Source organism: Mytilus californianus, unplaced genomic scaffold (assembly GCF_021869535.1).
Source record: "Mytilus californianus isolate M0D057914Y unplaced genomic scaffold, xbMytCali1.0.p SCAF_3, whole genome shotgun sequence".
In the NCBI taxonomy this organism is placed as follows: Eukaryota; Metazoa; Mollusca; class Bivalvia; order Mytilida; family Mytilidae; genus Mytilus; species Mytilus californianus.
In genome coordinates, this window is record NW_026262679.1 from 10,802,196 (window position 1) to 10,827,284 (window position 25,089).

At 32.0% G+C, this 25,089-nt stretch overlaps 1 protein-coding gene across 3 annotated transcripts in view; it reads right to left on the reverse strand.

Annotated features, from left to right (window-relative positions):
• Positions 1–4,751: 4,751 nt before the first annotated feature.
• LOC127733953 (AT-rich interactive domain-containing protein 5B-like) overlaps positions 4,752–25,089 on the reverse strand; it is a 30,880-nt gene continuing 10,542 nt past the window's right edge. The window contains exons 3-12 of one of the 3 annotated variants that reach the window (XM_052243438.1): positions 23,518–23,734; positions 21,634–21,870; positions 20,946–21,064; positions 18,772–18,925; positions 17,773–17,825; positions 15,642–15,739; positions 15,175–15,415; positions 11,978–12,061; positions 10,265–11,350; positions 4,752–9,059 (exon numbers count right to left, since the gene is read on the reverse strand). In XM_052243438.1, the coding sequence (XP_052099398.1) occupies positions 8,763–9,059; positions 10,265–11,350; positions 11,978–12,061; positions 15,175–15,415; positions 15,642–15,739; positions 17,773–17,825; positions 18,772–18,925; positions 20,946–21,064; positions 21,634–21,870; positions 23,518–23,734 (2,586 nt within the window). In that variant the 3' untranslated portion in view covers positions 4,752–8,762. Of the gene's footprint in view, positions 9,060–10,264; positions 11,351–11,977; positions 12,062–15,165; positions 15,416–15,641; positions 15,740–17,772; positions 17,826–18,771; positions 18,926–20,945; positions 21,065–21,633; positions 21,871–23,517; positions 23,735–25,089 lie in introns of all 3 variants that reach the window. The other 2 variants (XM_052243437.1, XM_052243439.1) reach the window with 2 other exon arrangements.

Sequence of the window (25,089 nt, forward strand, 5' to 3'; positions counted from 1 at the left end):
ATCAGCTCATAGACATAATTTTGTCATGTGACCGTGACGTCATCAATGTTTTTTCATGGTTTACTCGGGTTTAAAATGGAATTTAGAATTAAATTATAAGAAATGACTGTAATATTTTTTTTCTGTCTATTGGAAATAACATAAAAAATGTGGTGCACACTTTAAAATAACCCGCTACGCGGGTTATTCAGTGTGCACCACATTTTTGATTGTATTTCTTCATAGACAGAAAAAATATTAGTCATTCCTTTAAGATACAAGATGATGGCTGTGGATTGAAAAAGCAGACAGTATGAAAATATATATTATATCAAAAAGCTTAAGAACTCTTGATGGATCTAAAATCCAATTTGGCTTGGTTGTGTGAAATGCAAAACCTGCTATTATGGAATAGTTTATCTAACTTCTCCATTGTGTAAGAAACATTCTTTGCAACATGGCCATTTGAGTTATTCATTCATCTTCTTGTGTAAAACCTGCAAACTGCAAAGATTTATTGAAGCGACCAGCATAAAATTGGTCATAGATAGAGAAGGCTTTACATTGTAATATTGATTATTGTGATAAGAACTGAAACTTGACCAATTCAGGGTTAGAATTTTTTTATAATAGTCATCGGGAGAAGTACCAACTGGATTTAACTAGATAATTATTGTTCAATCTTCTTTGTACTTGTAGAATTTCAAATATCAAAACATATTCAATGACTGAATGAACAACACATGAAATTCACACATGAGTGAATTATCACTTGTTAGGCCATGAGTTGAATATTTTTGTTGTCTATAGTTATAGATCTTAACGTATTTGTCTTTTAAGGAATTTGGTGTTTGTGGCAGATCTTCATTAGTGGTCTGTTAAATTTATTCTTAACTTTTAGATCGATTTAGAGCTTGACATTGTATAAACATTTGTCTATTGTTGAGGATTGCTTGTTGACCTCTGGATGTTTTGGTTATTGTCTTGAGAGATTGATGCAAATCTGGTGGAGGTGTTAACAATCTGTTTAAAACTTAATATTTCAGAAGGAAGATAAGCTGGATAACGCACTGCCTTATTGTTTCAAGTTTTTTTTTTCTGGCATGTCTGTTGTTCATTTTAATGGTTCTGTAATTGTTTTAAAAAGTTGTTAGTGGTGTAGCTGTAACAGTCTTATCTATGTTAAGGTTCATGTGGACCTTATGGCTAAAATGGCTGTGTTTACTCCAAGTACAGACAAACCTGTGCATCTGGAATAGTTTAAAGGCATAGCATGCCCTAGATAAACAAAATTCAAATGCATTTTATGTTTTTGAAAATTAAAAACTTAACTGGATCTTGCTGTGCACTTTTTTAGCTCACTTGGCGTCCGTCATCGGTCGTCGTCATTAACTTTTTATATTTTGAAATTCTAGAGAACCACTGAATGGAATGAAACCAAACATGGCATGAATATTCCTTATGAGGTACTGACCAAGTGTTGTTACTTTGTAGCCGATTCATCATTGAAGATGGCCACCAGCGGGGGACTTCGTTTAACATAGGACCATATGGGAAATACATACAAATGTCTTCTTTTAAAGAACCACTGAATGCAATGAAACCATACATGGCATGAATGTTCCTTATGAGGTGCTGACCAAGTGTTGTTACTTTGAAGCTGATCCATCATCCAAGATGGCCACCAGAGAGGGACTTAATTTAACATAGGACCCTATGGGAAATACACACAAATGTCTTCTTTTAGAGAACCACTAAATAGAATGAAATAAAACATGGCATGAATGTTCCTTATGAGGTGCTGACCAAGTGTTGTTACTTTGAAGCTGATCCATCATCGAAGATGGCCACCAGAGAGGGACTTAATTTAACATAGGACCCTATGGGAAATACACACAAATGTCTTCTTTTAGAGAACCACTAAATAGAATGAAATAAAACATGGCACGAATGTTCCTTATGAGGTGCTGAACAAGTGTTGTTACTTTGTAGCAAATCCATCAACCAAGATGGCTGCCAAAGTGGGACTTAGTTTAACAAAGGACCCTATGGGAAATATATACAAATGTCTTTTTCTAGAAAACTGCTTCATGGATTGAAACCAAACATGGTATGAATGTTTCTTTTGAGGTGCTGAACAAGTGTTGTTACTTTGTAGCTGATTTGTCATTGTGCTTATAAAGTCATTTTTTACAATTTCAATGAATTTATTGGTAATTTCTGTAAACTTTACAAAAGTCTTCTGCTTTTGTTTAAAATAAGGGGCCATTATTAAACCAAATTTGGCCTCAATCATTATAAGGGTATGATTTTAGTCTATATTTACATGATTTCCAAAACCAAAGTAGAATCAGGTGAGTGACACAGGCTCTTGAGAGCCTATAGTTTTTCATCCCTGCATAAGATGATAAAACTAGACATCATTAAGATGGGAGCCATCTCTGTGGGCCTCGCTGTAAATAATGTGTGGTAAAAAATTTGTATGGATAAGCTGATATGGAGCACTTTTACCATTCTTCAGTTATTACATAGTCTCATTATGTGCTGAGAGTGATTTTATTCTATATATTTTAGTTAAAAGTGTTATATTTGGCCTAGGAAGTTGTACATACATTATGACACACCCTCTAGTGTTGGTTAATATACATGTCAAGTATAAACTTTAAAATTATAACGGTTCGCAAGATATACAGTGGACACGATCTTTACAATAGGACATGGGGTTGTCAACTAAAACCAAAGTTTTTGACCTTGAAAATTTACCAAGGAAGTTGTACAAACATTATGACACACCCTCTAATGTTGGTTAATATACATGTCAAGTATAAACTTTGAAATCGTAATGGTTCTCAAGATATAGAGCAGATATGATCTGTACCATAGGACATGGGGTTGTCAACTGAAACCAAAGTTTTTGACCTTGACCTTTGACCTAGGAAGTTGTACATACATTATGACACACCCTCTGGTGTTGGTTAATATACATGTCAAGTATAAACTTTGAAATCATAACGGTTCTCAAGATATACAGCGGACCATTCTTTACCATAGGACATGGGGTTGTCAACTGAAACTAAAGTTTTTGACCATGAACTTTTACCTAGGAAGTTGTACAAACATTATGACACACCCTCTGGTGTTTGGTTAATATACATGTCAAGTATAAAGTATGAAATCATAAAGGTTCCCTTGATAAAGAGCGAATACAATTTGTTATGGACGGACAGATGGACGAACTGAAACCAAAGTTTTTGACCTTGAACTTTGACCTAGGAAGTTGTACAAACATTATGACACACCCTCTAGTGTTGGTTAATATACATGTCAAGTATAAACTTTGAAATCGTAATGGTTCTCAAGATATAGAGCAGATATGATCTGTACCATAGGACATGGGGTTGTCAACTGAAACCAAAGTTTTTGACCTTGACCTTTGACCTAGGAAGTTGTACATACATTATGACACACCCTCTGGTGTTGGTTAATATACATGTCAAGTATAAACTTTGAAATCATAACGGTTCTCAAGATATACAGCGGACCATTCTTTACCATAGGACATGGGGTTGTCAACTGAAACTAAAGTTTTTGACCATGAACTTTTACCTAGGAAGTTGTACAAACATTATGACACACCCTCTGGTGTTTGGTTAATATACATGTCAAGTATAAAGTATGAAATCATAAAGGTTCCCTTGATAAAGAGCGAATACAATTTGTTATGGACGGACAGATGGACGAACTGAAACCAAAGTTTTTGACCTTGAACTTTGACCTAGGAAGTTGTACAAACATTATGACACACCCTCTAGTGTTGGTTAATATACATGTCAAGTATAAAGTATGAAATCATAACGGTTTTCTAGATAGAGAGTGGACATAATTTGTTATGGATGGACAGACAGACGGATGGATGGACAGACTGATCACTATAGGGCGACCCGCCACTAGGCGGGGACCTAGTTAACAAACACTTGAGTTTCACTTTATATGGTCCACTCAGTTACACTGATTATATCTGTTGTTCCTCTATTGTCCATTTCAATCAATACAGTTTACTTCAATTATATTACCTATGGGGAAGTTCTCAAATATCTTTCCCAACTTTGTTTATTTTGGCACTTTCTGTAGAAACGAAAAAAGTGCACAGCAAATTCCAGTTAAGTTTTTAATTTTCTACAACATAAAATGGATTTGAATTTTATTTATCTAGGCATTCTTTGCCTTAAAAATATTCCAGATGTACAGGTTTGTCTGTACTCAGAGTAAATTTTGAGGTGTAAACAGCCATTTTTGCCAAAAGGTCCATATTAACCTTTAACATTTTATGTTTCTCCTCATACGCTTCCTAGTTCCCTTATCAGCTCATCTTGCCCTATGGACCATGTGAGCTACTGCCATTGTTGTAACCTTTTTTAAACATCTCTGAAACCTTTGTTCTAATTTCAACCACACAGGCTAAATGATCCTTAGGGTATCTAGTAAAAAGTTTGTGTTTTGGTTCCTGCCGATCACCCAACATCGCCCCATTACTCAAAATACAAAATAAGGGTAAAACACAACTCGAAAACAACAATAGATACAGAACAGCTGACAGGAGCAAAAATCACACGCACCTTTGTTGGTAAATGTAGCATGAAAGTGAGGTCAAGGTCAGATGGACATGTAACCATCACAGTTATTCTATGAAAATGACATTGGGGACAACAGACACGTATGACTGAAACTTCAGTTTCACGTGTATACTAAGTGGCATTGTAATAAGAAACTGATAACTTTTGTTTTTGATAGCTGTATTTAAAATCACAGGTATCTCATAAACTATAATAACATATAAAATATACATAATATAATTAACTGATGACTTAACATTGAGATGATTATAATGGTAATGTGTCAAAATTCTTTGTATACTTTGTAGAGAAAAATGAAAATTTTTGTGATTTAAAAGTATACCAAACTTCTAAGTAAAGCAAAAGTTTTGAATCTGCACCAAACTGTTAATGACTTTTTTTTATCTAAGGTAGGATCAAGCCTAAGATTATTGTTTGAAATATTTGTAATTGGATCACAGATACTGTTCAGAACAATTATGAAAGAAATTGGTCCAAAATTTATTTGTTTACTGCTTATTCGAATCATAAATTTCTTTAATTCTTTTCAAATGTTTTATTAAGAGATTAAAGGGGATCAGTACTTCTCTGATCTTATATATAAATGCAAATCTGTTCCTTAATCTTTTCGAGAATTATGAACAGAATTGTCTATAAACCCACAAAACTACACAAATGTATCAGATTTTCTTTTTTTCTTCAAAACTTTGCAAGCTAAGAAATAAAAATATACTGGTTCATTAAAATACACATATCATTTATCAATCCTTTAACAATAGAGGTGCAGTTGTAATTTGTTGACCCATTTGTCCAGAGAAATACATGAATAATTTGAAAATCCATATGACCAGAGATCTGTATAACATTAAGACACATTTAACCTGAGAATTTTGAAACATTACCAGTACTGATGGAATTGTTCCTGACTACAATGTTAACTGATGTATTGCTATATATTATGCTTTACAAAAGTTGATTTTACAGAAAATTGAAAAACTGCATTGAAATAAAATGAACACAAGTTTATAGTTAAATGCAATATAAAATTATAAAGATCAGCCTTGTAGAAATTTCATTATTAATGATCAGCATGTGTGATATGTAACCTTGACAGATTTGGGTATCTTCTTGCTACATGTATAGTATCCACAATTTTTATTTTCAACCAAAATTGCAAACACTGAAATTTTTATTATTTCTACCGTTTTTTCAATGAAAGTGATATTTTTATCAAATATACACATTTAAACATTATATACTCTATGTGCTTAAAGTTCAATTTAAAATATAATGTTTGAAGACATTATAGAGTTATATGTTTCTTCTCTTCTACTGAAAATAAGATCAACAGTTAAAATTTGGATCTCAGTATTTTTGAAGATATTGTGTTATTCTCTGCTGTTTATTTTGTGGTAATGTTCCATTCCATGAGGCATTGGATATTAACTAATTAAAACATTTCATCCAGATGGAAAGCATTAACATTATGGTTTCACAATACATTCTTTGCACTGAACCAAAAATAAATAAAGAGACAAAACTCAAAACTGCATTTTGCATAAATTCTACAAATAAATTAAAGGCACTTAACAAACACAACTAACATAAAATATACAAAAAAGTATCTGTTTTTGTGTCAGAAATGTAACTTAACTTTCTGTTTTACTTGTAACCATTCAAATACATGTAAATCTGGGTAAAAAATCATAATGCATACCCTTCCACATAAAAGTAATGGATTTCATATATAAAGTAAAGACAACTCAAATACAAGAACTTTTTATTTCCTTGTAAACTACTATTTAGTGCTATTCCATTTGAATATATTTAGGATTTGAGTAAGATGTTTATCTCGGGTACTTATTCTACAATGGACCTAAAAATAGAAATCTTAACATATTAGTTTTTCGTTAATTGTTTTGTGATGAATTAGGCCGTTAGTTTTCTCAATTGAATTGATTCGTATTTTTCATGTGGAGGCCTTTTATAGCCGACTATACTGTATGGTTTTTCTCATTGTTGAAGGCCATACTGTTGCCTATAATTGCTTTCATCCACTTCATTTGAACTTTGGTGAATAGATGTCTCATTGACAATCATACCACATCTCCTTTTTTTTAATACTTATTTCTTTTAAGATAAAAATTTAAAAAGTAGAATTTGCAGTACTGTTAGATTATTTTTATAAATAATCATGACTGAACAATGATGTCATATCACAGTGTTTACTTCATCTCAAACACAAAAATAAACAAAAAATATCTAAACACAAAACTATATGTTGTAGTCTGACATAATTAAAAGAAAAAAGGTCTGACTTAAGCTGTCTTACAGTATCACATACTCAATTTCATACCGGTATACAAATAAATATTACCCAATTACATTTCCCCTTTACAACCTATTCATTTTACATCAACAAAAGTGAATCTCTTATTGTTTAAAATGTCTTACATTCTATAACACTGCATAGAAAACACATAATATTGACATCAACTACTGTAAATTCAGAAATGTTTGTGTTGTTTTTATAAAAGCATGTATAAATATTGTGACTGAATGAGTATTGCATAAGTCAGAACATGTATTCAAAATCCTGTTGGCATTATCTGAATGCAGCAAATTCCAGTAGCATTAAAATGTTGTCTATAATCACTCACACATTTATTAATAAATGCAGACAATAATTTCTGAATAATAATGAAAGCATTTAAAAAAATTTGATGCATGCACGAGTTTTAATGATAGCAATATTCATTTTGCCTTTTTTTTTCCATTGATAAAAACATACGTTTAATTTCTGATTTTGCGTTAAAGCTGAGAACATTGTTCTCATACAGTTCTCATACATGTAAGTCACTGTTTAGTGTGAATAAATGATGACCAATATCAATACAATATAAAAACAAAAGAAGCTCCCACCTACTGGTAGATTTGCTGTATAAAAATGCATAAGCCATGTTGCATAATACACAAAAGAGGAAAAGGGTCTGGATGAGGGTACTTCATTTCTGTATGGTCTTTAATTTTTGAGCCCATTTATCTCTTATTCTTTATATTTTAGTTCCTTATTATTCTTTTATATTTTTTGCCTTTTATTCTGCACTTTTTGGCCATTATTCTCTGTTCTGTAAACCTCATCCAGACCCTCGTGGAAGAGATTGATTGTAAGGAGTAGACTTTTATAATAGGGTTTAAATGTGATATTTAAGTAGTTATCCATTCAATAATTTGGTACACCTTAAGAAATGGTATACTTATTTGATTTTGCCATTAATGTATGATAGATATACTAAACTTTCCATGGAAGACCATTCTGAAATGTTGTAATATTGGCTACTGCACTTTTAAGCAATCAATCAAAAGGAATGAAAGAATCATTTTTGTATTTACTATATATAACTAAGTTCTCCTTCCCTTTTCTTTTATTTCAAAGGAGCATTAAAAAGAGTTTTTATCAAAGAGCATAGCTGAATTGGTAATACTATATATATAAAACCTAAATATAGGCTTCATAAAAGTAATCTACCGTTTGATTCTTAGAAAAAGAAGTTAATAAAATTTTAACAATTTTTAAGTACTTAAGGGACAAAATTATTCCTAAAAAAAATAGCATGGTGTTGTTAGTTATCTTTTTCAAATTGTATTGTTCTTTTGAAAACCAATAGGAAAAGGCATGTTCTTTTGAAAACCAATAGGAAAAGGCATGTTCTTTTGAAAACCAATAGGAAAAGGCATGTTCTTTTGAAAACCAATAGGAAATGGTATGTTCTTTTTTCCATAATAGAGAGTACCAGTATGACTTCAACCTAACACAACTTCCCTTTCCACAAGTCAAATATATTAAATTATAGTAAAAGCTATGAAAAAAAATGCTAGCTGCTAAAACCTGCACTGCTCAGTTGTCAATGTTTTCGCCAGTTCTGAAAAGATTGGAGATCCAACACTAAAAGCCATGTGTTTAAACAACAATTCAAAAACCCTAGATTAAAAAGTTACACTGTCGAAGAGATTTTATTGTGTAATACCATTCTTAAAATGTTCTGTTATTAACAAATAAACCTAAAACTATATCTTATAGAATTTATATAAATGCATGCTAAACAAGAATAACATTTTAAACAAAATTTAACAAGTTACAATCATATAACAACATGTTGTATTTTCACGCTACTTTGCATGTGCATAGTTATTTTTGTCTTTCGAATTATTCATGTGAAGGGGCATCTGTGGCATGAACATAGGAAATGGCATTCTAGGATACATATTATGGTCTCTTTGCATCATTTCTTCCAAGGCGGCTACTTGTGTGGCTCGGATTTGTGCTTCATATAACTGTTGTAATTGTGAAGGAAACATGCCAGGCTGGGGGACAGGCGATCGTAGAAAATGTTGTGGGAATGCTGGGTGAACTGGTGATATCACAGATGGCTGACTGCAAGGAGATGTTGTCTGTAAAATGTCTCCCTAAAATAAAATAACACTTGTATTAAATATTGTCAAAAACCTTTTTTTAAACTTGAACTAAAAGTTTCAATTCTTTCATTACCAAATTTGTGATGGAAATAATCATTTACTGTATTCACACAATTTTGATAATGCTACCCTTCACGGAGACGCTTGATCAAGTGTGCGCTTTATTAAATACGACTCTATCCTATGGCAAATACTCTATTACCCTTCACGGAGACGCTTGATCAAGTGTGCGCTTTATTAAATACAGATGGTTGTTATGTACAAGACGTCGTAGTTTATTACTTTGAATTTGAAATTTAATCGACAGTAATAACAGAACATTCAGTATAATAAATTAAATAACACATATCTGAGAGGGTGATAGAGCAGATTGTTACCCCTCGAAAAGACATTGTCAAATGTCAACCTTGGCTTCGCCTCAGTTGACAAATGTTTTCTCGGGGTAACAATCTGCTCTATCACCCTCTCAGCTATGTGTTATTAATATATTGGTGGTTACCAAAAAGCATGTTATAAATTTTCTTTTGAAGTTTATAACTAGCACATCAACATACTTTTATGCTTATTGAGGAACTATTTTTTTTATCATTCTACTAGCAAAATCAATTTCATGTTATCGAAACTTTCAAATTGCATTCATTTTTCAAGACTTTCATCTTATAGTATAATATTAAATCAAATGAAAATACTGATTAATTTGACTTTTCTAAAGTTAAAATAATGTTTTATCAGCAATTTGTACATTTTCCCTTTGATCTTACTGCCTAATATTTTTAAGATCATGGACAGGACTTGATACTCGAAAATATTAGGCAGTGACGTCATGTATGAGTGCAGCAATGTCACATGCTCAACTCTATCAGCGTCAATTTGTCAATAAAATGCATGCAACTTCATTCATACAACTGAACAACTATCCAAATTGTATGTGTGAAATAAGTTTTACTTGCTATTTGATTTTACTTCATATTCTCAACCAAAAATACATACAGTTAAAACAAATTGCTGATAAAAAGAAAACAAAAATGCCATTATTCTATATATATTTGTATTAAAATGTAAACATGTAATAACATATACATGTTAGCAAACTCTCTTTTTATATTTGAGTTATTTGGCTGCTGTCACATTTGGTATAACCCAAAGTATACAGATAAAATTAATACAAATTACATCACATTTATATATAGAAATACCTTTGTTGAAGAGTGACTTGAGGGGGAGCTGAACACCGGAGATTTATTACTGAACACATTACTTGGAGACGAACTTCTCTTGGAGAAAACCGGTGTCTTCAGTATATTAGCCATAGAATGTTTAGGTAAGTTCAAGGTCATTTCTAACCTCTGGGATTTCACTGAACTGTCTTTCGAACTTGAAGAGGAGGACTGCTGCCGTAACACATTATTATCTGAATTGCTTTCACTTTTTTTGCATAAAGTTTTCATACTGAGATCCTGAGGCTGTTCATCTTCTGTTGCACTTTTTGTTTTTGAGTTCACAGATGTATCACTATCTTTTCTCATTCTCTTTGAAGTTTCAAAGTCAAACAATAATGATTTATTTGATAAAGACTTAGAATGACTTGGAATGTCATACTTCGGTGAATACAAAGATTCATGTGACCTTTTTTGATGTGCATGAGCTGGAGGGGTAATTGGCGACTTGCCAGGCAGTTGTGATGGTATATTGCTGTGATGATTATTAGTGTGAGCTGGTTGCTGAAATAATGCTAGGGCTGCCATTTTGTCTTGCTCCGTGGTTACAGATGAAACATGAAATGATTTAGGCAATCCAGTAGGACTTCTTAAAATGTTAGGTCGATGAACTGGTTTAGCTGCTGGTAAATTGGGTTGAAGGTACTGCTGCATTGCCATTGGTAGTTGATTAATTATAGGTAATCCAAGAGGATGCATAGCTCCTAATTGCACAAACGGATGAGGATAAAACATTTGTTGTGAGGGATGATGAGGCCCACAAAGGGATATTGCCGGGTTAGCTTGAGATAATATCTTGTTTTCTATTTTAGCACTAGTTGATTGCACATCTGGAGGTCTGAACAGTTTTGATTGGTTAGCCACATGCTTTGTTGGCGATGCCAATAAATCGGAAGGTTCTTTTTTCACGGCTGTTATATCTATCTTTGCTTCACAGACATTTTCGCTTGTTTCCTCTGTCTGTTTATTCTCCTTCGATGATTCCACTTCTGATTTGGACTTGTTAGCCATTGCACTATTGAGAATGTTTTTAACTGTTCTAGGGTTAGAACTGCCTCTTTTAACCTAAAAATTGAGGCAATTATTTTAGAAGTTTGAAAATCATGATAAAACAATTATAAATGCACCTATATATTCATTGATCTATTCTAATATGACGTTTTTCTTTTGCTTTGTTAACAAAGGCTTTTTCCAATTCACTAAAGCATTTGGTACACATGCTTGAAAGTTGACCCAATTAAAGCGCCATGTTGTATTTATAATCCTTGACCATAATTTTTCATCTTCACAGGAGTTTTGTGAAGAATATTGCAACTATAACTATAAAAATGGACAATGTAGCAATTGATATGATGTTTCCATTGATATGAAAACTGTGGAGTCCAAATTTTGGGGAAAATGTATTTATTTATCAAAACTGAACTGAAAAAGCTTTGTTTTCATTGTTATGTATTTTCATTGTTATGTATATCATTAAAATGAAAAGGGATTGACAAAAAGGGTAAGATAGAAACTGTAGACATTATCATTGTTTGTGAATTTAGGATACTGTTTAATTTCAACTTTCATCCTTAATAAAAGAGGAACATACAAAAAGTATTGAAATGGTTGATTACTTTAAACTATTTCAAGTTTATTTAATTAAATTATCAAATTTTCAATTATGACATAAACACACAACATTGAGAGTACCTTATCTCTATCTTTGGCCTTCTGATTCCTTAATTCTTCCCATTTTAATGCTTTTTCTTGTAATTTTAACTTAAATCTTTCTCTCTAAAAGAGAAAAAACGTAAAATTAACAATAAATACTTCTTTGAGTCAAAGTGATATTCTCATTTTTTAATTAACTTCATTATTCAAAACATTTGCATTACAAAATATATTTACTCCTGTAATGAAAACATTTTTGTTGGATGTATTGCTTCTCTTATATAAATTATGTAGAAAATCATCATTTCATATGAATTTTTCAATGATTTAGTCAGAAAAAATAAGATTATTTTTCAAATCAATGGAAAAATAAAATGCTCCGCTGGGGCGCAGCTTGATACGACCGCAGAGGTCGAACCCTGAACAGTTGGGGCAAGTATGGACACAACATTCAAGCTTGATTCAGCACTGAATTTGGATTGTAATTAAATATTTGACACAGCATAGGTTTCTGACACAGAATGAAAGTGGTCTAAAAACTTAAAAATTTTTAATTTACCTATTCAAACCATATCATTATTATTTGCTTTTATATATAAATCAGAAATAACCAATTTAAAATGGAAAATTTTAAAGAAAAAAAGGAAAAAAAAATCCCCACCCAAAATTTTTTGAACCCCCATACTCCATCCCAGCCTTCCCTTTGTGGTATGGTACCTTGCAGTACAATTTCAGAGAGATCCATACACTTGAACACAAGTTATTGTCTGGAAACTAGAAAAATGCTTGTTTTTTGGTCCCTTTTTGACCCCAAATTCCTAAACGTTTAGGGCAATTACCCCCAAACTCAAACCCAGCTTTCCTTTTGTGATATGGAACCTTGCAGTACAATTTCATAAAGATCCATACACTTACACACAAGTTATTGTCCTGGAACTAGAAAAATGCTTGTTTTTTTGCCCTTTTATGGCCCCTAATTACTAAAATGTTGAGGGAGGTACCCCCAAAATATATCCCAGCCTTCCCTTTGTGGTATGGTACTTTGCAGTACAATTTCAGAGAGATCCATACACTTGAACACAAGTTATTGTCTGGAAACTAGAAAAATGCTTATTTTTGGCCCCTTTTTGGCCCCTTATTCCTAAACTTTTTGGGCAATTACCCCCAAACTCAATTCCAGCTTTCCCTTTGTGATATGGAACCTTGTAGTACAATTTCCTAAAGATCCATACACTTACAGACAAGAAATTGTCATGAAACTAGAAAAATGCTTGTTTTTTGCCCCTTTTTTGCCCCTAATTCCTAAAATTTGGAGGCAATTACCCCCAAAATCAATCCCAGCATTCCCTTTGTGATATGGAACCTTGTGATACAATGTCAGAGAGATCCATACACTTACACACAAGTTATTGTCATGAAACTAGAAAAATGCTTGTTTTTTGCCCCTTTTTGGCCCCTAATTCCAAAAATTTGGAGGCAATTACCCCCAAAATCAATCCCAGCATTCCCTTTGTGATATGAAACCTTGTGGTACAATGTCAGAGAGATCCATACACTAACACACAAGTTATGTCTGGAAGTTACAAAAAGGCTTATTTTTGGCCCCTTTTTGGCCCCTAATTCCTTAACTGTTGGTACAATAACCCCCAAAATCAATCCCCACCTTCCTTTTAAGGTATTGGACCTTATGGTAAAATTTCATTGAGATCCATTCACTTAAACTAAAGTTAGAGTGCGAAAACTAATATGCTTCGGACGACGACGACGGACGACGACGCCAACGTCATACCAATATACGACCACAAAAATTTTTTTGCGGTCATATAAAAAGTGAAAAACTTTTTCTAATTGAAAAAAAAACTTTAGCATGAAAACACAATAACAGTTTATTCAGTCTAAAACTAATTGCACTTTATTTTCTAAGTCTTGTAATGTCAAATTTTAATAAACTGCTTTGCTGAGCGCAGCTGGATACGCCCGCAGAGGTCTAACCCTGAACAGTTGGGGCAAATATGGACACAATATTCAAGCTTGATACAGGTCTGAATTTGGATTGTAATTAAATATTTGACATACATCTATTATAGGTTTCTGAATAAATGTAGTCAAAGAACTTGAAGTTGGTTATATGAATTGAATTTATATTCAATTAAAGATTTCTTGCTGTTGTGCAATACACTGTGCTGTTGCGCAATACTTAGTAAATCTGTTGTCAGACTATAAACAAATAAAATTTATAAAATTCTAAAGGGAGCTTACATCAATAGATATAAACAGTTCACCAAAGTTTCATACGAATTGCTGAAAGCATTTTTGAGTTTTTGTCTGAAAACTGGAAAATCCCCCTTTTTTAATGAATAAACCCCATAATTCGGAAATGTAAAATGTAAAATTTATAAAATTCTAAAGGGAGCTTACATCAATAGATATCAACAATTCATCAATGTTTCATGAGAACTGCTGAAAGCATTTTTGAGTTATTGTCCGAAAACTGAAAATCCCCTTTTTTTTATGAATAAAACCCCATAACTCGGAAACGTAAAATCTAAAATTTATAAAAATCCAAAGGGAGCTCATGTCAATAGATATAAACAATTAACCAAAATTTCTTGCAAGTTGGTGAAAGCATTCTTGAGTTATTGTCCGAAAACTTGAAAATCCCCCTTTTTTTAATGAATAAAACCCCATAACTCAGAAACGTAAAATCTAAAATTTATAAAAAACGAAAGGGAGCTCACATCAATAGATATAAACAATTCACCAAAGTTTTAAGCAAATTGGTTAAAGCGTTTTTGAGTTAATGTCCGACATGTTGACGACGGACGGACGGACAGACGGACGTACAACGGTATACCATAATACGTCCCGTAAACGGGCGTATAAAAACAGTTATTCTTAATGATGATGTAAAAATTCTTTTGGGTAATCTTTAATGATTTAGAGATTTTCATATTTTATGTTACTACAGGAGTGTTTCACATCCTTGACTACCCATCAAGGTCTCACATGGTTAATCAACATATTGTATAGACATCCGTCTTATGTTGAAAGCTGTATGTTGACCTCAGGATGTCATTTGGTTTTTTGTGTTGTTGGGTTGCTGTCTAATGTCAAAGACTGTATGTTGACCTCTGGATGTTTTTTGTGTAGTTGGGTTGCTGTCTCATTGACGTATATCTCACATCTCCTTTTATATACATAGTTATAAATATCTCTCAATATATTACCAAATTTACCCGTTTGATACGATTCATCAATTTATCTTCTGACACAACTGTTGGAGATTCTTTCATAACCTCTTTTGGTGATTCCCTCATCTCTGTCTTATCTGGGGTAGTTTTCTTTTCCTTGTCTTTTGGGGGCCGTCCAAGGGGTTTTCCTGGAGGTCTACCAAGAATCTTACATTTTTTGGATTTCAGTGGAAGAGGTCTGTTAGCTAAGTCTCCTCTTGTATGCCTCTCATAAGGCAACAGAAGTCTTAAAAAAGAAATAATTATACATGTATAACTTTAATTCAAAATTTAGATGTGATAAATGCTTCAAAGAATAAAATCTTTAAGTAATAAGTTTAAATCTTATTTAAGAACTATGTAAATCAGAAGTGAGTATATATATATATATATATATGAAAACCTTATGGAAATTTTTTTTATTCTGAAAAAATATCAAAACAAATAATCTTTCATATTACTAAAATATTTACTTTTCATAATGTCTCCTAGTACAGGTGGCAGCACTAGTACTTCCTGGATTTCCACCAAGTATGTCATATAAATGTTTCCACATTCTTTTCTGTGTAATCTGGGGAAGAAAAAAAGAAATAATTAAAAGAATAATCTATCAAGAACTATTGTGTTCCAAATGGAAGTATAGATTTTTTACTGACCACTCTCAAAAATGTTTTTTTTTTTATTATGTTTATTTTATTTATATAATCTTGCCTTTCTAAATAAACTGCTTCGCTGAGCGCAGCTGGATATGCCCGCAGAGGTCCAACCCTGAACAGTTGGGGCAAAAATGGACACAATATTCAAGCTTGATACAGGTCTGAATTTGGATTGTAATTAAATATTTGATATATTATAGGTTTCTGAATAAATGTAGTCAAAGAACTTGAAATTGGTTATATGAAAGATTTATTGCTGTTGTGCACTACACTGTGCAGTTGCGCAATACTAAGTAAATCTGTTGTCTGACTATAAACAAATAAAATCTTATAACTCGGAAATGTAAAATCGAAAATTTAGAAAAATCAAAACGGAGCTTACAAAAATAGATATAAACAATTTACCAAAGTTTCATAAAAAATGTTGAAAGCGTTTTTGAGTTATTGTCCGAAAACTGGAAAATCCCCCTTTTTGTAATGAATAAAACCCCATAAATCAGAAACGTATAGTCTGAAATTTATAAAAATCAAAAAGGGAGCTCATGTCGATAGAAATAAACAATTCACCAAAGTTTCTTGCAAATTGGTGAAATTGTTTTTGAGTTATTGTCTGAAAACTTGAAAATCCCCCTTTTTTAATGAATAAAACCCCAAAACTTGGAAACGGTAAATCCGAAATTTATACAAAAAACGACAGGCAGCTCACATCAATAGATATGAACAATTCACAAAAAGTTTCATGCAAATTGGTGAAATTTTTTTTGAGTAATTGTCCGAAAACTGGAAAATCCCCCCTTTTTTAATGAATAAAACCCCAAAACTCGGAAACGGTAAATTCGAAATTTATAAAAATGAAAGGGAGCTCACGTCAATAGATATGAACAATTCACAAAAGTTTCATGCAAATTATTGAAATTGTTTTTGAGGTATTGTCAGAAAACTGGAAAATCCCCCCTTTTTTAATGAATTAAACCCCAAAACTCAACAAGAGTGCACACACTGAAATGTCTCGCCTTCTTTACTAATCATTGATATTATGTTGATAGTCCTAAATATAAAGCTTTATTACAACTGTCACATAAACTTAACATTAACCAAGAAAACTAAACATTGACCAATGAACCATGAAAATGAGGTCAAGGTCAGATGAACCATGCCAGGCAGACATGTACAGTTAACAATTCTTCCATATAAAAAATATAGTTGACCTATTGCTTATAGTTTAAGACCAAAACACAAAAACTTAACACCGAGCAATGAACTGTGAAAATGAGGTCAAGGTCATATAAAACCTGCGTGACTGACATAAAGATCATAAAATATTTCCTTACACCAAATATAGTTGACCTTTTGGATATAGTATTAGAAAAAAAGACCAAAACTCAAAAACTTAACTATAACCACTGAACCATAAAAACGAGGTCAAGGTCAGATGACACCTGCCAGCTAGACATGTACACCTTACAATCATTCCATACACCAAATATAGTAGACCTATTGCATACAGTATAAGAAAAACAGACCAAAACACAAAAACTTAACTATAACCACTGAACCATGAAAACGAGGTCAAGGTCAGATGACACCTGCCAGCTAGACATGTACACCTTACAATCATTCCATACACCAAATATAGTAGACCTATTGCATACAGTATAATTAATGTCTGACATGTTGACGACGGACGGATGGACGGACAGACAGACGGACAGATGGACGGACAGACGGTCAACGGTATACCATAATACGTCCCGTATAAGGGCGTATAAAAATGTTGCGTTTATTTTCATATCAAACTTGAAAGTATTCCGTTTATTCTTTTCTTTATAATACATACTGTGAATTCATTATTATTCGTGGAGTACAAAAATTGGTAATCACGAAAAAAAAATAAATCCACATTAAATAATTTAGTATTTTGCTGTGAAATAAATGAAGGATGACTTACAGCTGCATATCCACCAATCTTCATAGCATGAGACCAAAACATGTACAGATCAACTGAAATAAACCAGAATAAATACATTATATAGGGGTCATTTCTTTTGTACTGAACTCAAATTATATAGTTCAAATACTGGTAACCTAAAATAAGTGTAAGAGAGCAAGGAGAGTCAGAAAAACAAATTTATTTGTTAGACTTGTTGATAAAGGTTATAATTACATTGTATACTGTTGTTGTTAAATCGCTGCCTTGTATAAATATCAAATCACTAATTAATAGTTAGAAGCAATGCTTAAAAGTTTCTTTTGTTTTCTGTATAGTGTGTTTTGGACATTGTACAAGATCATGTATACCTGTACTGTACATAATGTTTCCAGATGCAATCTTCAATGAAGTACAACAACCGATATAAAGTGTAGCACACCATGATTTCATCTCATTCAATTACATACTTTGAGCTTGCTTTGAGTAACTGCAAGCATTCTTTCATAAGGCATAATTTATTATTTATTTTGTGTTTTTTCTTGTCTATTATACTGTTTTTTTAAAGATAAGAACTTTTCCTGTAATGGTTATTCTTGTATGTTCTTTGATGTGTTTCGTTAATCTACTTATTGAGATTGAAAAAAGAGTTGAGATCTCAAAAAACTAGTTAAACCCTGCTTAATTTCGTGTGCCTGTCCAAAGTCAGGATTCTTGTCATTACTTCTTGAATGACATATATAAATGTTTCTAATGGCAGATCTTTAATTATTTCTATTAAATTTATTCACAACTTTCATAGATTTAGAAACATTTGAAACTTGACATATTGTATAGAAACCAGTCGACTGTTAAAGATTGCATGTTTCCCTCTAAATGTCTGTTGATTTTGTTGTTGGGTTGATGACTCTATGAAAAACACCCCATATCTCCTTTTATTCATTTAGTCAAAGGATGAAGCTTATATTGCTTTCTTTGAAGAAATATATATGAATTCTATATAAGCTTGTCAATACTTACTCTGTTTAAACCCCAGAGATGGAATTCTACCAATTGGACTATTTCTCTTCTTCATAAACTTGTGAAGGCTAAACAGGAATTCTTGTTCATCTTTACTGACTCTCATTTTATCAATTCTAAAACCATTTCTCAATGCTGATTCTCTTTTCCCAGTCTGAAAAATTACAGTATAACAGCTATGAATCATTATATGAAGATTATTTGATTTTAAAATGTCAAACTCAAAATGTTCTAGTGTTTCTATTTACTGACTCAAACAAGAAGACATATGTGGCTGAAAAAAGATGGAGTGGGGCAAGAAGTTGTGGGTCAAAAAACCAGTTTTGCTTAATAAAAAGGAGTCTTCCACTAATTTTAAATTCATATACTGGGCTATATGTTCAATATATGAAAGCTTAACTTTACTCTCTAGTTTGTTAAAGGTTTTGACCTGAAAATTGAGGGGGATTATCTTCCCTATTCTGCTGCCAAATGACCATAGTGAAATTGGGTAAAAAAGCAATGATATCATTCCTTGAGAAAAATTGACAAAAACAGAAATGTATATTCATAGAGAAAATAGAATAATCATTTTTGGGAGGTTAAAGTTTACGATAAAATTCACTCCATATCATTTTATATCAAATAAATAATTTTACTTTTGTGTTCCAATGCTATGTTACAGTGCTTACATTGAACAAAATATCAAAACATATCACAATATATTATCACTATAGACGATATTGTTTTTTTTCATTAGTATCATTTACAAATGAACCCTTAGTTTAAGCACAGAATAAATTAGCAAGTTAAAATATGTGCATCAGGCTTATTATTTTAGTTTAAATTGTTATTATTTTAATTTAAATTTTAACTATATGTACATACACATGTTTGTACAATGATTTATTTCAATCATGATTAAGAATAAATTTTGTTGGAAATGATGCTCCTCCATAAATTAGACATTCTATCTTTTCATTCTTTTATCTGTAGTCATATTCACATCCAGAGTGTACCTTGTTTCTGTCAGGGTTATCTCCCTTTCAAACACTTGTGAAATTTCAACATGTTTGCATATTGATGTTTTACTTAAAATCATATGCAAGTTAGTACGAATGGTAATATCATGTTGATACTGCTATACTACACAAATACAATTAGATATGGCATTTATCACATATTTGAAATGAACTTTCATCGTATAAAGAATTATTATGGTATTGTGCCAAGCCGGTAAATATTGAAGACACCATTTGCATGGTGAATTAGTAGTTCAATATTAATCTAAATCTTTGAAAATTACTTTGAACAAATCGGAATGGAACATTTAATAGAACCTTTTTATCCACTATGTACTTCTTTCTCTATTTATACTATTCATACTACCGTAGGTTTACAAGGTCAGTACTAGTGAGGACTTACCTTTTCCTTTGGAACAGTTGGAATGGAGTACTCTGAAGAAACATCAGTACTAGTAGGACTTACCTTTTCCTTTGGAACAGTTGGAATGGAGCACTCTGAGGAAACATCAGTACTAGTAGGACTTACCTTTTCCTTTGGAACAGTTGGAATGGAGTACTCTAAGGAAACATCAGTACTAGTAGGGGCTTACCTTTTCCTTTGGAAGCTCTGAAGAAACATCAGTACTAGTAAGGATTTACCTTTTCCTTTGGAACAGTTGGAATGGAGTACTCTGAGGAAACATCAGTACTAGTAAGGACTTACCTTTTCCTTTGGAACAGTTGGAATGGAGTACTCTGAGGAAACATCAGTACTAGTAAGGACTTACCTTTTCCTTTGGAAGCTCTGAAGAAACATCAGTACTAGTAAGGATTTACCTTTTCCTTTGGAACAGTTGGAATGGAGTACTCTGAGGAAACATCAGTACTAGTAAGGACTTACCTTTTCCTTTGGAACAGTTGGAATGGAGTACTCTGAGGAAACATCAGTACTAGTAAGGACTTACCTTTTCCTTTGGAAACTCTGAAGAAACATCAGTACTAGTAAGGATTTACCTTTTCCTTTGGAACAGTTGGAATGGAGTACTCTGAGGAAACATCAGTACTAGTAAGGACTTACCATTTCCTTTGGAACAGTTGGAATGGAGTACTCTGAGGAAACATCAGTACTAGTAAGGACTTACCTTTTCCTTTGGAAACTCTGAAGAAACATCAGTACTAGCAAGGACTTACCTTTTCCTTTGGAACAGTTGGAATGGAGTACTCTGAGGAAACATCATTACTGTCAGATTCTCCATTTTCTCCCATGATAGATGATCTTTTCCTCCTTTTTCTTCCCTTCAAGTTTGGTGCTGAAATTGAAATCAAAACCATTAGTGTCTGTAAATTTTATAAATATACAAATATTGAAGGAGTTCAGAGTTCATTCTGAATTTTATGATTTGCCATATTTCAAAGGGGCTGTAATCTGACATAGAACATGATTGAAGGTTTGTTTACACATTATGTGTTGTCTATTGCATATTCATTTTCCGTACTTTAGAGTCAAGAAATAATATTCAAAAGTAGGAGTCATGACAAAATCTGCATTTCATAAATTACCTTAAACCAAAACTTTAAACTGATATGGGGCAGACAAACAGACAGACACACACACCCAAACACATTATGCCCCCTAATTTCATAGGCTGGGCATAAAATGGGTTTTGCATAAGAGGTCTAGGTTAAAAATATTGATTGATTGATGGGTATGACTCTGAGCCAAACAGTCTGCGGTCTTTTTCTAAATGTTGCATTCTTACATTCTTAGCATATAAGAAGCAGAACTCAATTCAAAATCTTTTGAAACCTTGAATTCCAGTACTCATGGCAAGCATATCACAAAGAGAACATAAATGCATGTTAAAATAATATGATATACCTAGATGTTCACAATTAATTTCTAAAGTTTCAAGATCAGCATCATAGAATGTTTCTCTACAGAACATTATTCTATTGTCCTTTGACTTAGATATTATTCCACCAATGGCACAAATTACGACACTTTTCAACCACTTGTCTTTAACATGCTCCAGTCGTCTCAACACAGCTCTGTATCTGCAGTATTGTGGATAACTTAAAATCGTCAGTTGTGTCGACGACTCACTCCTTGTGTAACCTAAAGAAACAACAAAATATTTATTTTACATATCAAATTTTTTAAAGAGACCTCTCTACACTGAAATCATATTTAGAGAAAATACTCAAAGGACATAGCTTGTAGAAATAATAAGTTCAACATTCTAATGTTGTGTCATATATTCTCACTTGATAAAAATCCCAGGGATGGAAAATTTATGTATCTGTTTCATAATTGGGTGCTTCACTGTCCAATATTTGTTTGTTTAATGTTTTTTGTGACTTTATTCTATATCTGCATAAAGAAATAAAACTGTTTTGCCTTTTGATATCAATACATCAGTCATGAAGTTCCTTAAGAAAAGACTGAGACATATTTGGCAACAACTTTTTCCTTCTTCTGAAAACCTTACTATAGTGCTATTTAATGTAGTTTTAGAAGTGATATTGTAGTGTTTTAGTCATATCACCATAAATAAACTTTCACAGTATTACAAGATTTTATATATATTTCTTTATGTAATCCAAGGGCATATGCTAATTCTGTTTCTGTTATAATATGACAATTTTATTGACCTCTAATTATTGATCTGCTTGAAATGTTGATGCAGCTCTTTAAATCAACCACATATTGAACTTTTGAATCGTTTATTTTATAAGAAAATGTTTTAGAAACATTTTTTTTTTTAATTTTATCTTCTTAATAATCCCTAATTAGGAGCCCCACACTTTCTAAATTGATTATTTTTCACAACAAATTTGACAAAAATCATTAGTATTAATGCCCTTTAGTTATAAAATGACAAGCTGTACACAGTCACTGCATTTGTATTGTAATTAAAATATGCAAATAATTTTACAAATAGTTATCCACTGAATGACAAATCAGAAATATGTATTTTTAATTCATGTGGATAAAGAAATTAAGGATATTATATTCATTGATTTTCTTTATTTTTTTACAATCTTTTTTCCATTATTTTTGTTCATATCTTTATGATAATTTGTGGCAATCCATAAATGTTGATAAACGATAAATAAAAATTTGTGTAGAAAGTGGGAGATAAAATGTGTATTTCAGTTTGAATGAACTCTATACATGTATATGTATAAATGGTGCAGCTTACATAAGATGTCTGCCTGTGCTACATCTGTTCTTATGTTTTTAATGTATTGTGTTTTTGTCCTCTGTCGTCTGTACATAGAATTGATCATACACTACGTTAGATAAGCTATGATAGCCTTAATGAAAAAGGGCTTACTGTAGAGGGATTCTGCACTGGTTACTGTGACAAAACTATCCTAACATGAAACAGTATATAGAATAAATAAATTTTCTCTCAATCATGACAATACTCTCTCTCAGGTTTGGGAGTTCATTGTTTGAGACATTGCATTGACTTTCTCAATCATAACCTTACTCTCAGGTGTGGGAGTTCACATTGCACAGTTGTTGACCAGCATCTCTGAATACTTAATTTAAATTCATGATATACTTTAGGATACCATTTAATGTCATTATGCAAGTATCTTATCCAAATCTTCAAATAATGAAACATGAAGAAATATCAGTCACTTGTACTTTCTCTATTATATTTGACATTCAAAAGTATGAGCCAGTAATACTATCTCCTATATACTAGACATGCAATCATACTATCTCCCATATATTTTCCCACTCTTTTACCTATGGCTTCTTTTTCTTTGTCAACATCACTAAAGTTCATTCCACAGTTACGAATGGTCATTCTCTGATCCAGGTCATCACTGTTTGTAATATCTCCCTCCAGTTCATCTTCCTGAAATAACCGCCGTCCCCAAGTCCACCGAACTCCATCCTCTAATAAACAAACTAAATCCTCTGCCTTCAGTATTAGCTTCTCAGAAAATGCAAACAACTCATCCTGTAAAAAGCAAATATCGGGTAATACAAAAAAATTAACATCACTGACAGTATATACATGTCTGTTGATCTTTTGGATGGGGAAACTTTGAAAATTGGTCTACAAAAAATAGAGACAGTCGATCAGCTTTCTTTTTGTGGACAAGGCGATGGGGATGGCCTGAGAAATATCATTCTGATTAATGACATTTCTCTAACAATGGGGAAATAACTCCAAACATTAAAGATAATGGCATACACATTTTAAGTAATCTGAGATTTCTTATCAATTATAATACTTGTCAAATTATGTAACATTGTATTGTTTTTCATGGTCAACAACTACACAAAATCCTTTATATCTATTTTACTGACCCCTTAAAATAAAACAAATTCTACTATTCAATATATTTCACATGGTTTATTTAGGAATATGGTAAGCAAATTAAAAGAAAACAACTATTTCTCCTCCAAATTGCAACCAGTTCAATTTAATGAATAAATTGTGAAATATAATGAAAGAAACAGACTATAACACTGAAGATAGTAATCTAATTGATTTTGCTTGAGGAAACTTTAGCCAGATGTAAAACTTCTAAGTTGATGAAAATAAAATAATAAATTACCATTTTACAATCATTGGATCCTTATTTTACATACTAAAGAAATTGTACATATCTTATGTCAGCATAAATATATAATCAAAATTGTACCTGATACAAAGGAAAAGTTTAAAGGACACATTTATAAATATAAATTTGTATACAAGGGCCAATTATTCATTCAACCTTTTTTTTGTATTCACCTATCGACCACTCTGTTTTTTCACTATCAAAAGTAAGATATCTTGTAAAACCATAATTAACTAATTAAATTTCAATAAAATCTATTTTGTGGCCATAGAAACTATAATATCGGATATTGTGATAATTCAATATTTAATAATAGGATAATCTGCTCTGGAGGAAAAATAATTCTTTAACAACAGCTGAATGAATATCATCAGAAAGAATAATAAATACATGTCATATGTGTATGTGTGCCAGTGTATAGATATAATTAATTAAATAGATCAGAGTACCAGTCAGGCTAACCATACATACAGGGAATCAGTCATTTTGGTTATCATAATTACTGAATGAACATATTCAAGTGAATAAATTTGAACGACCATAGAAAATTAATATGACAGATAAATAAATTCCTGTTTATATGACAATCTGTTTGTTGCACTGCATGTCTATATATACGGTAAATAAATAGTGATGTTGGGTTAACATTAACGAGACAGCAACCCAACAGTACAACATTCAGGGTTAATAATAACGGTCAGTTTGATGAATGTTGAGCTCTGGATTATCCTGAGTCTAATCTATA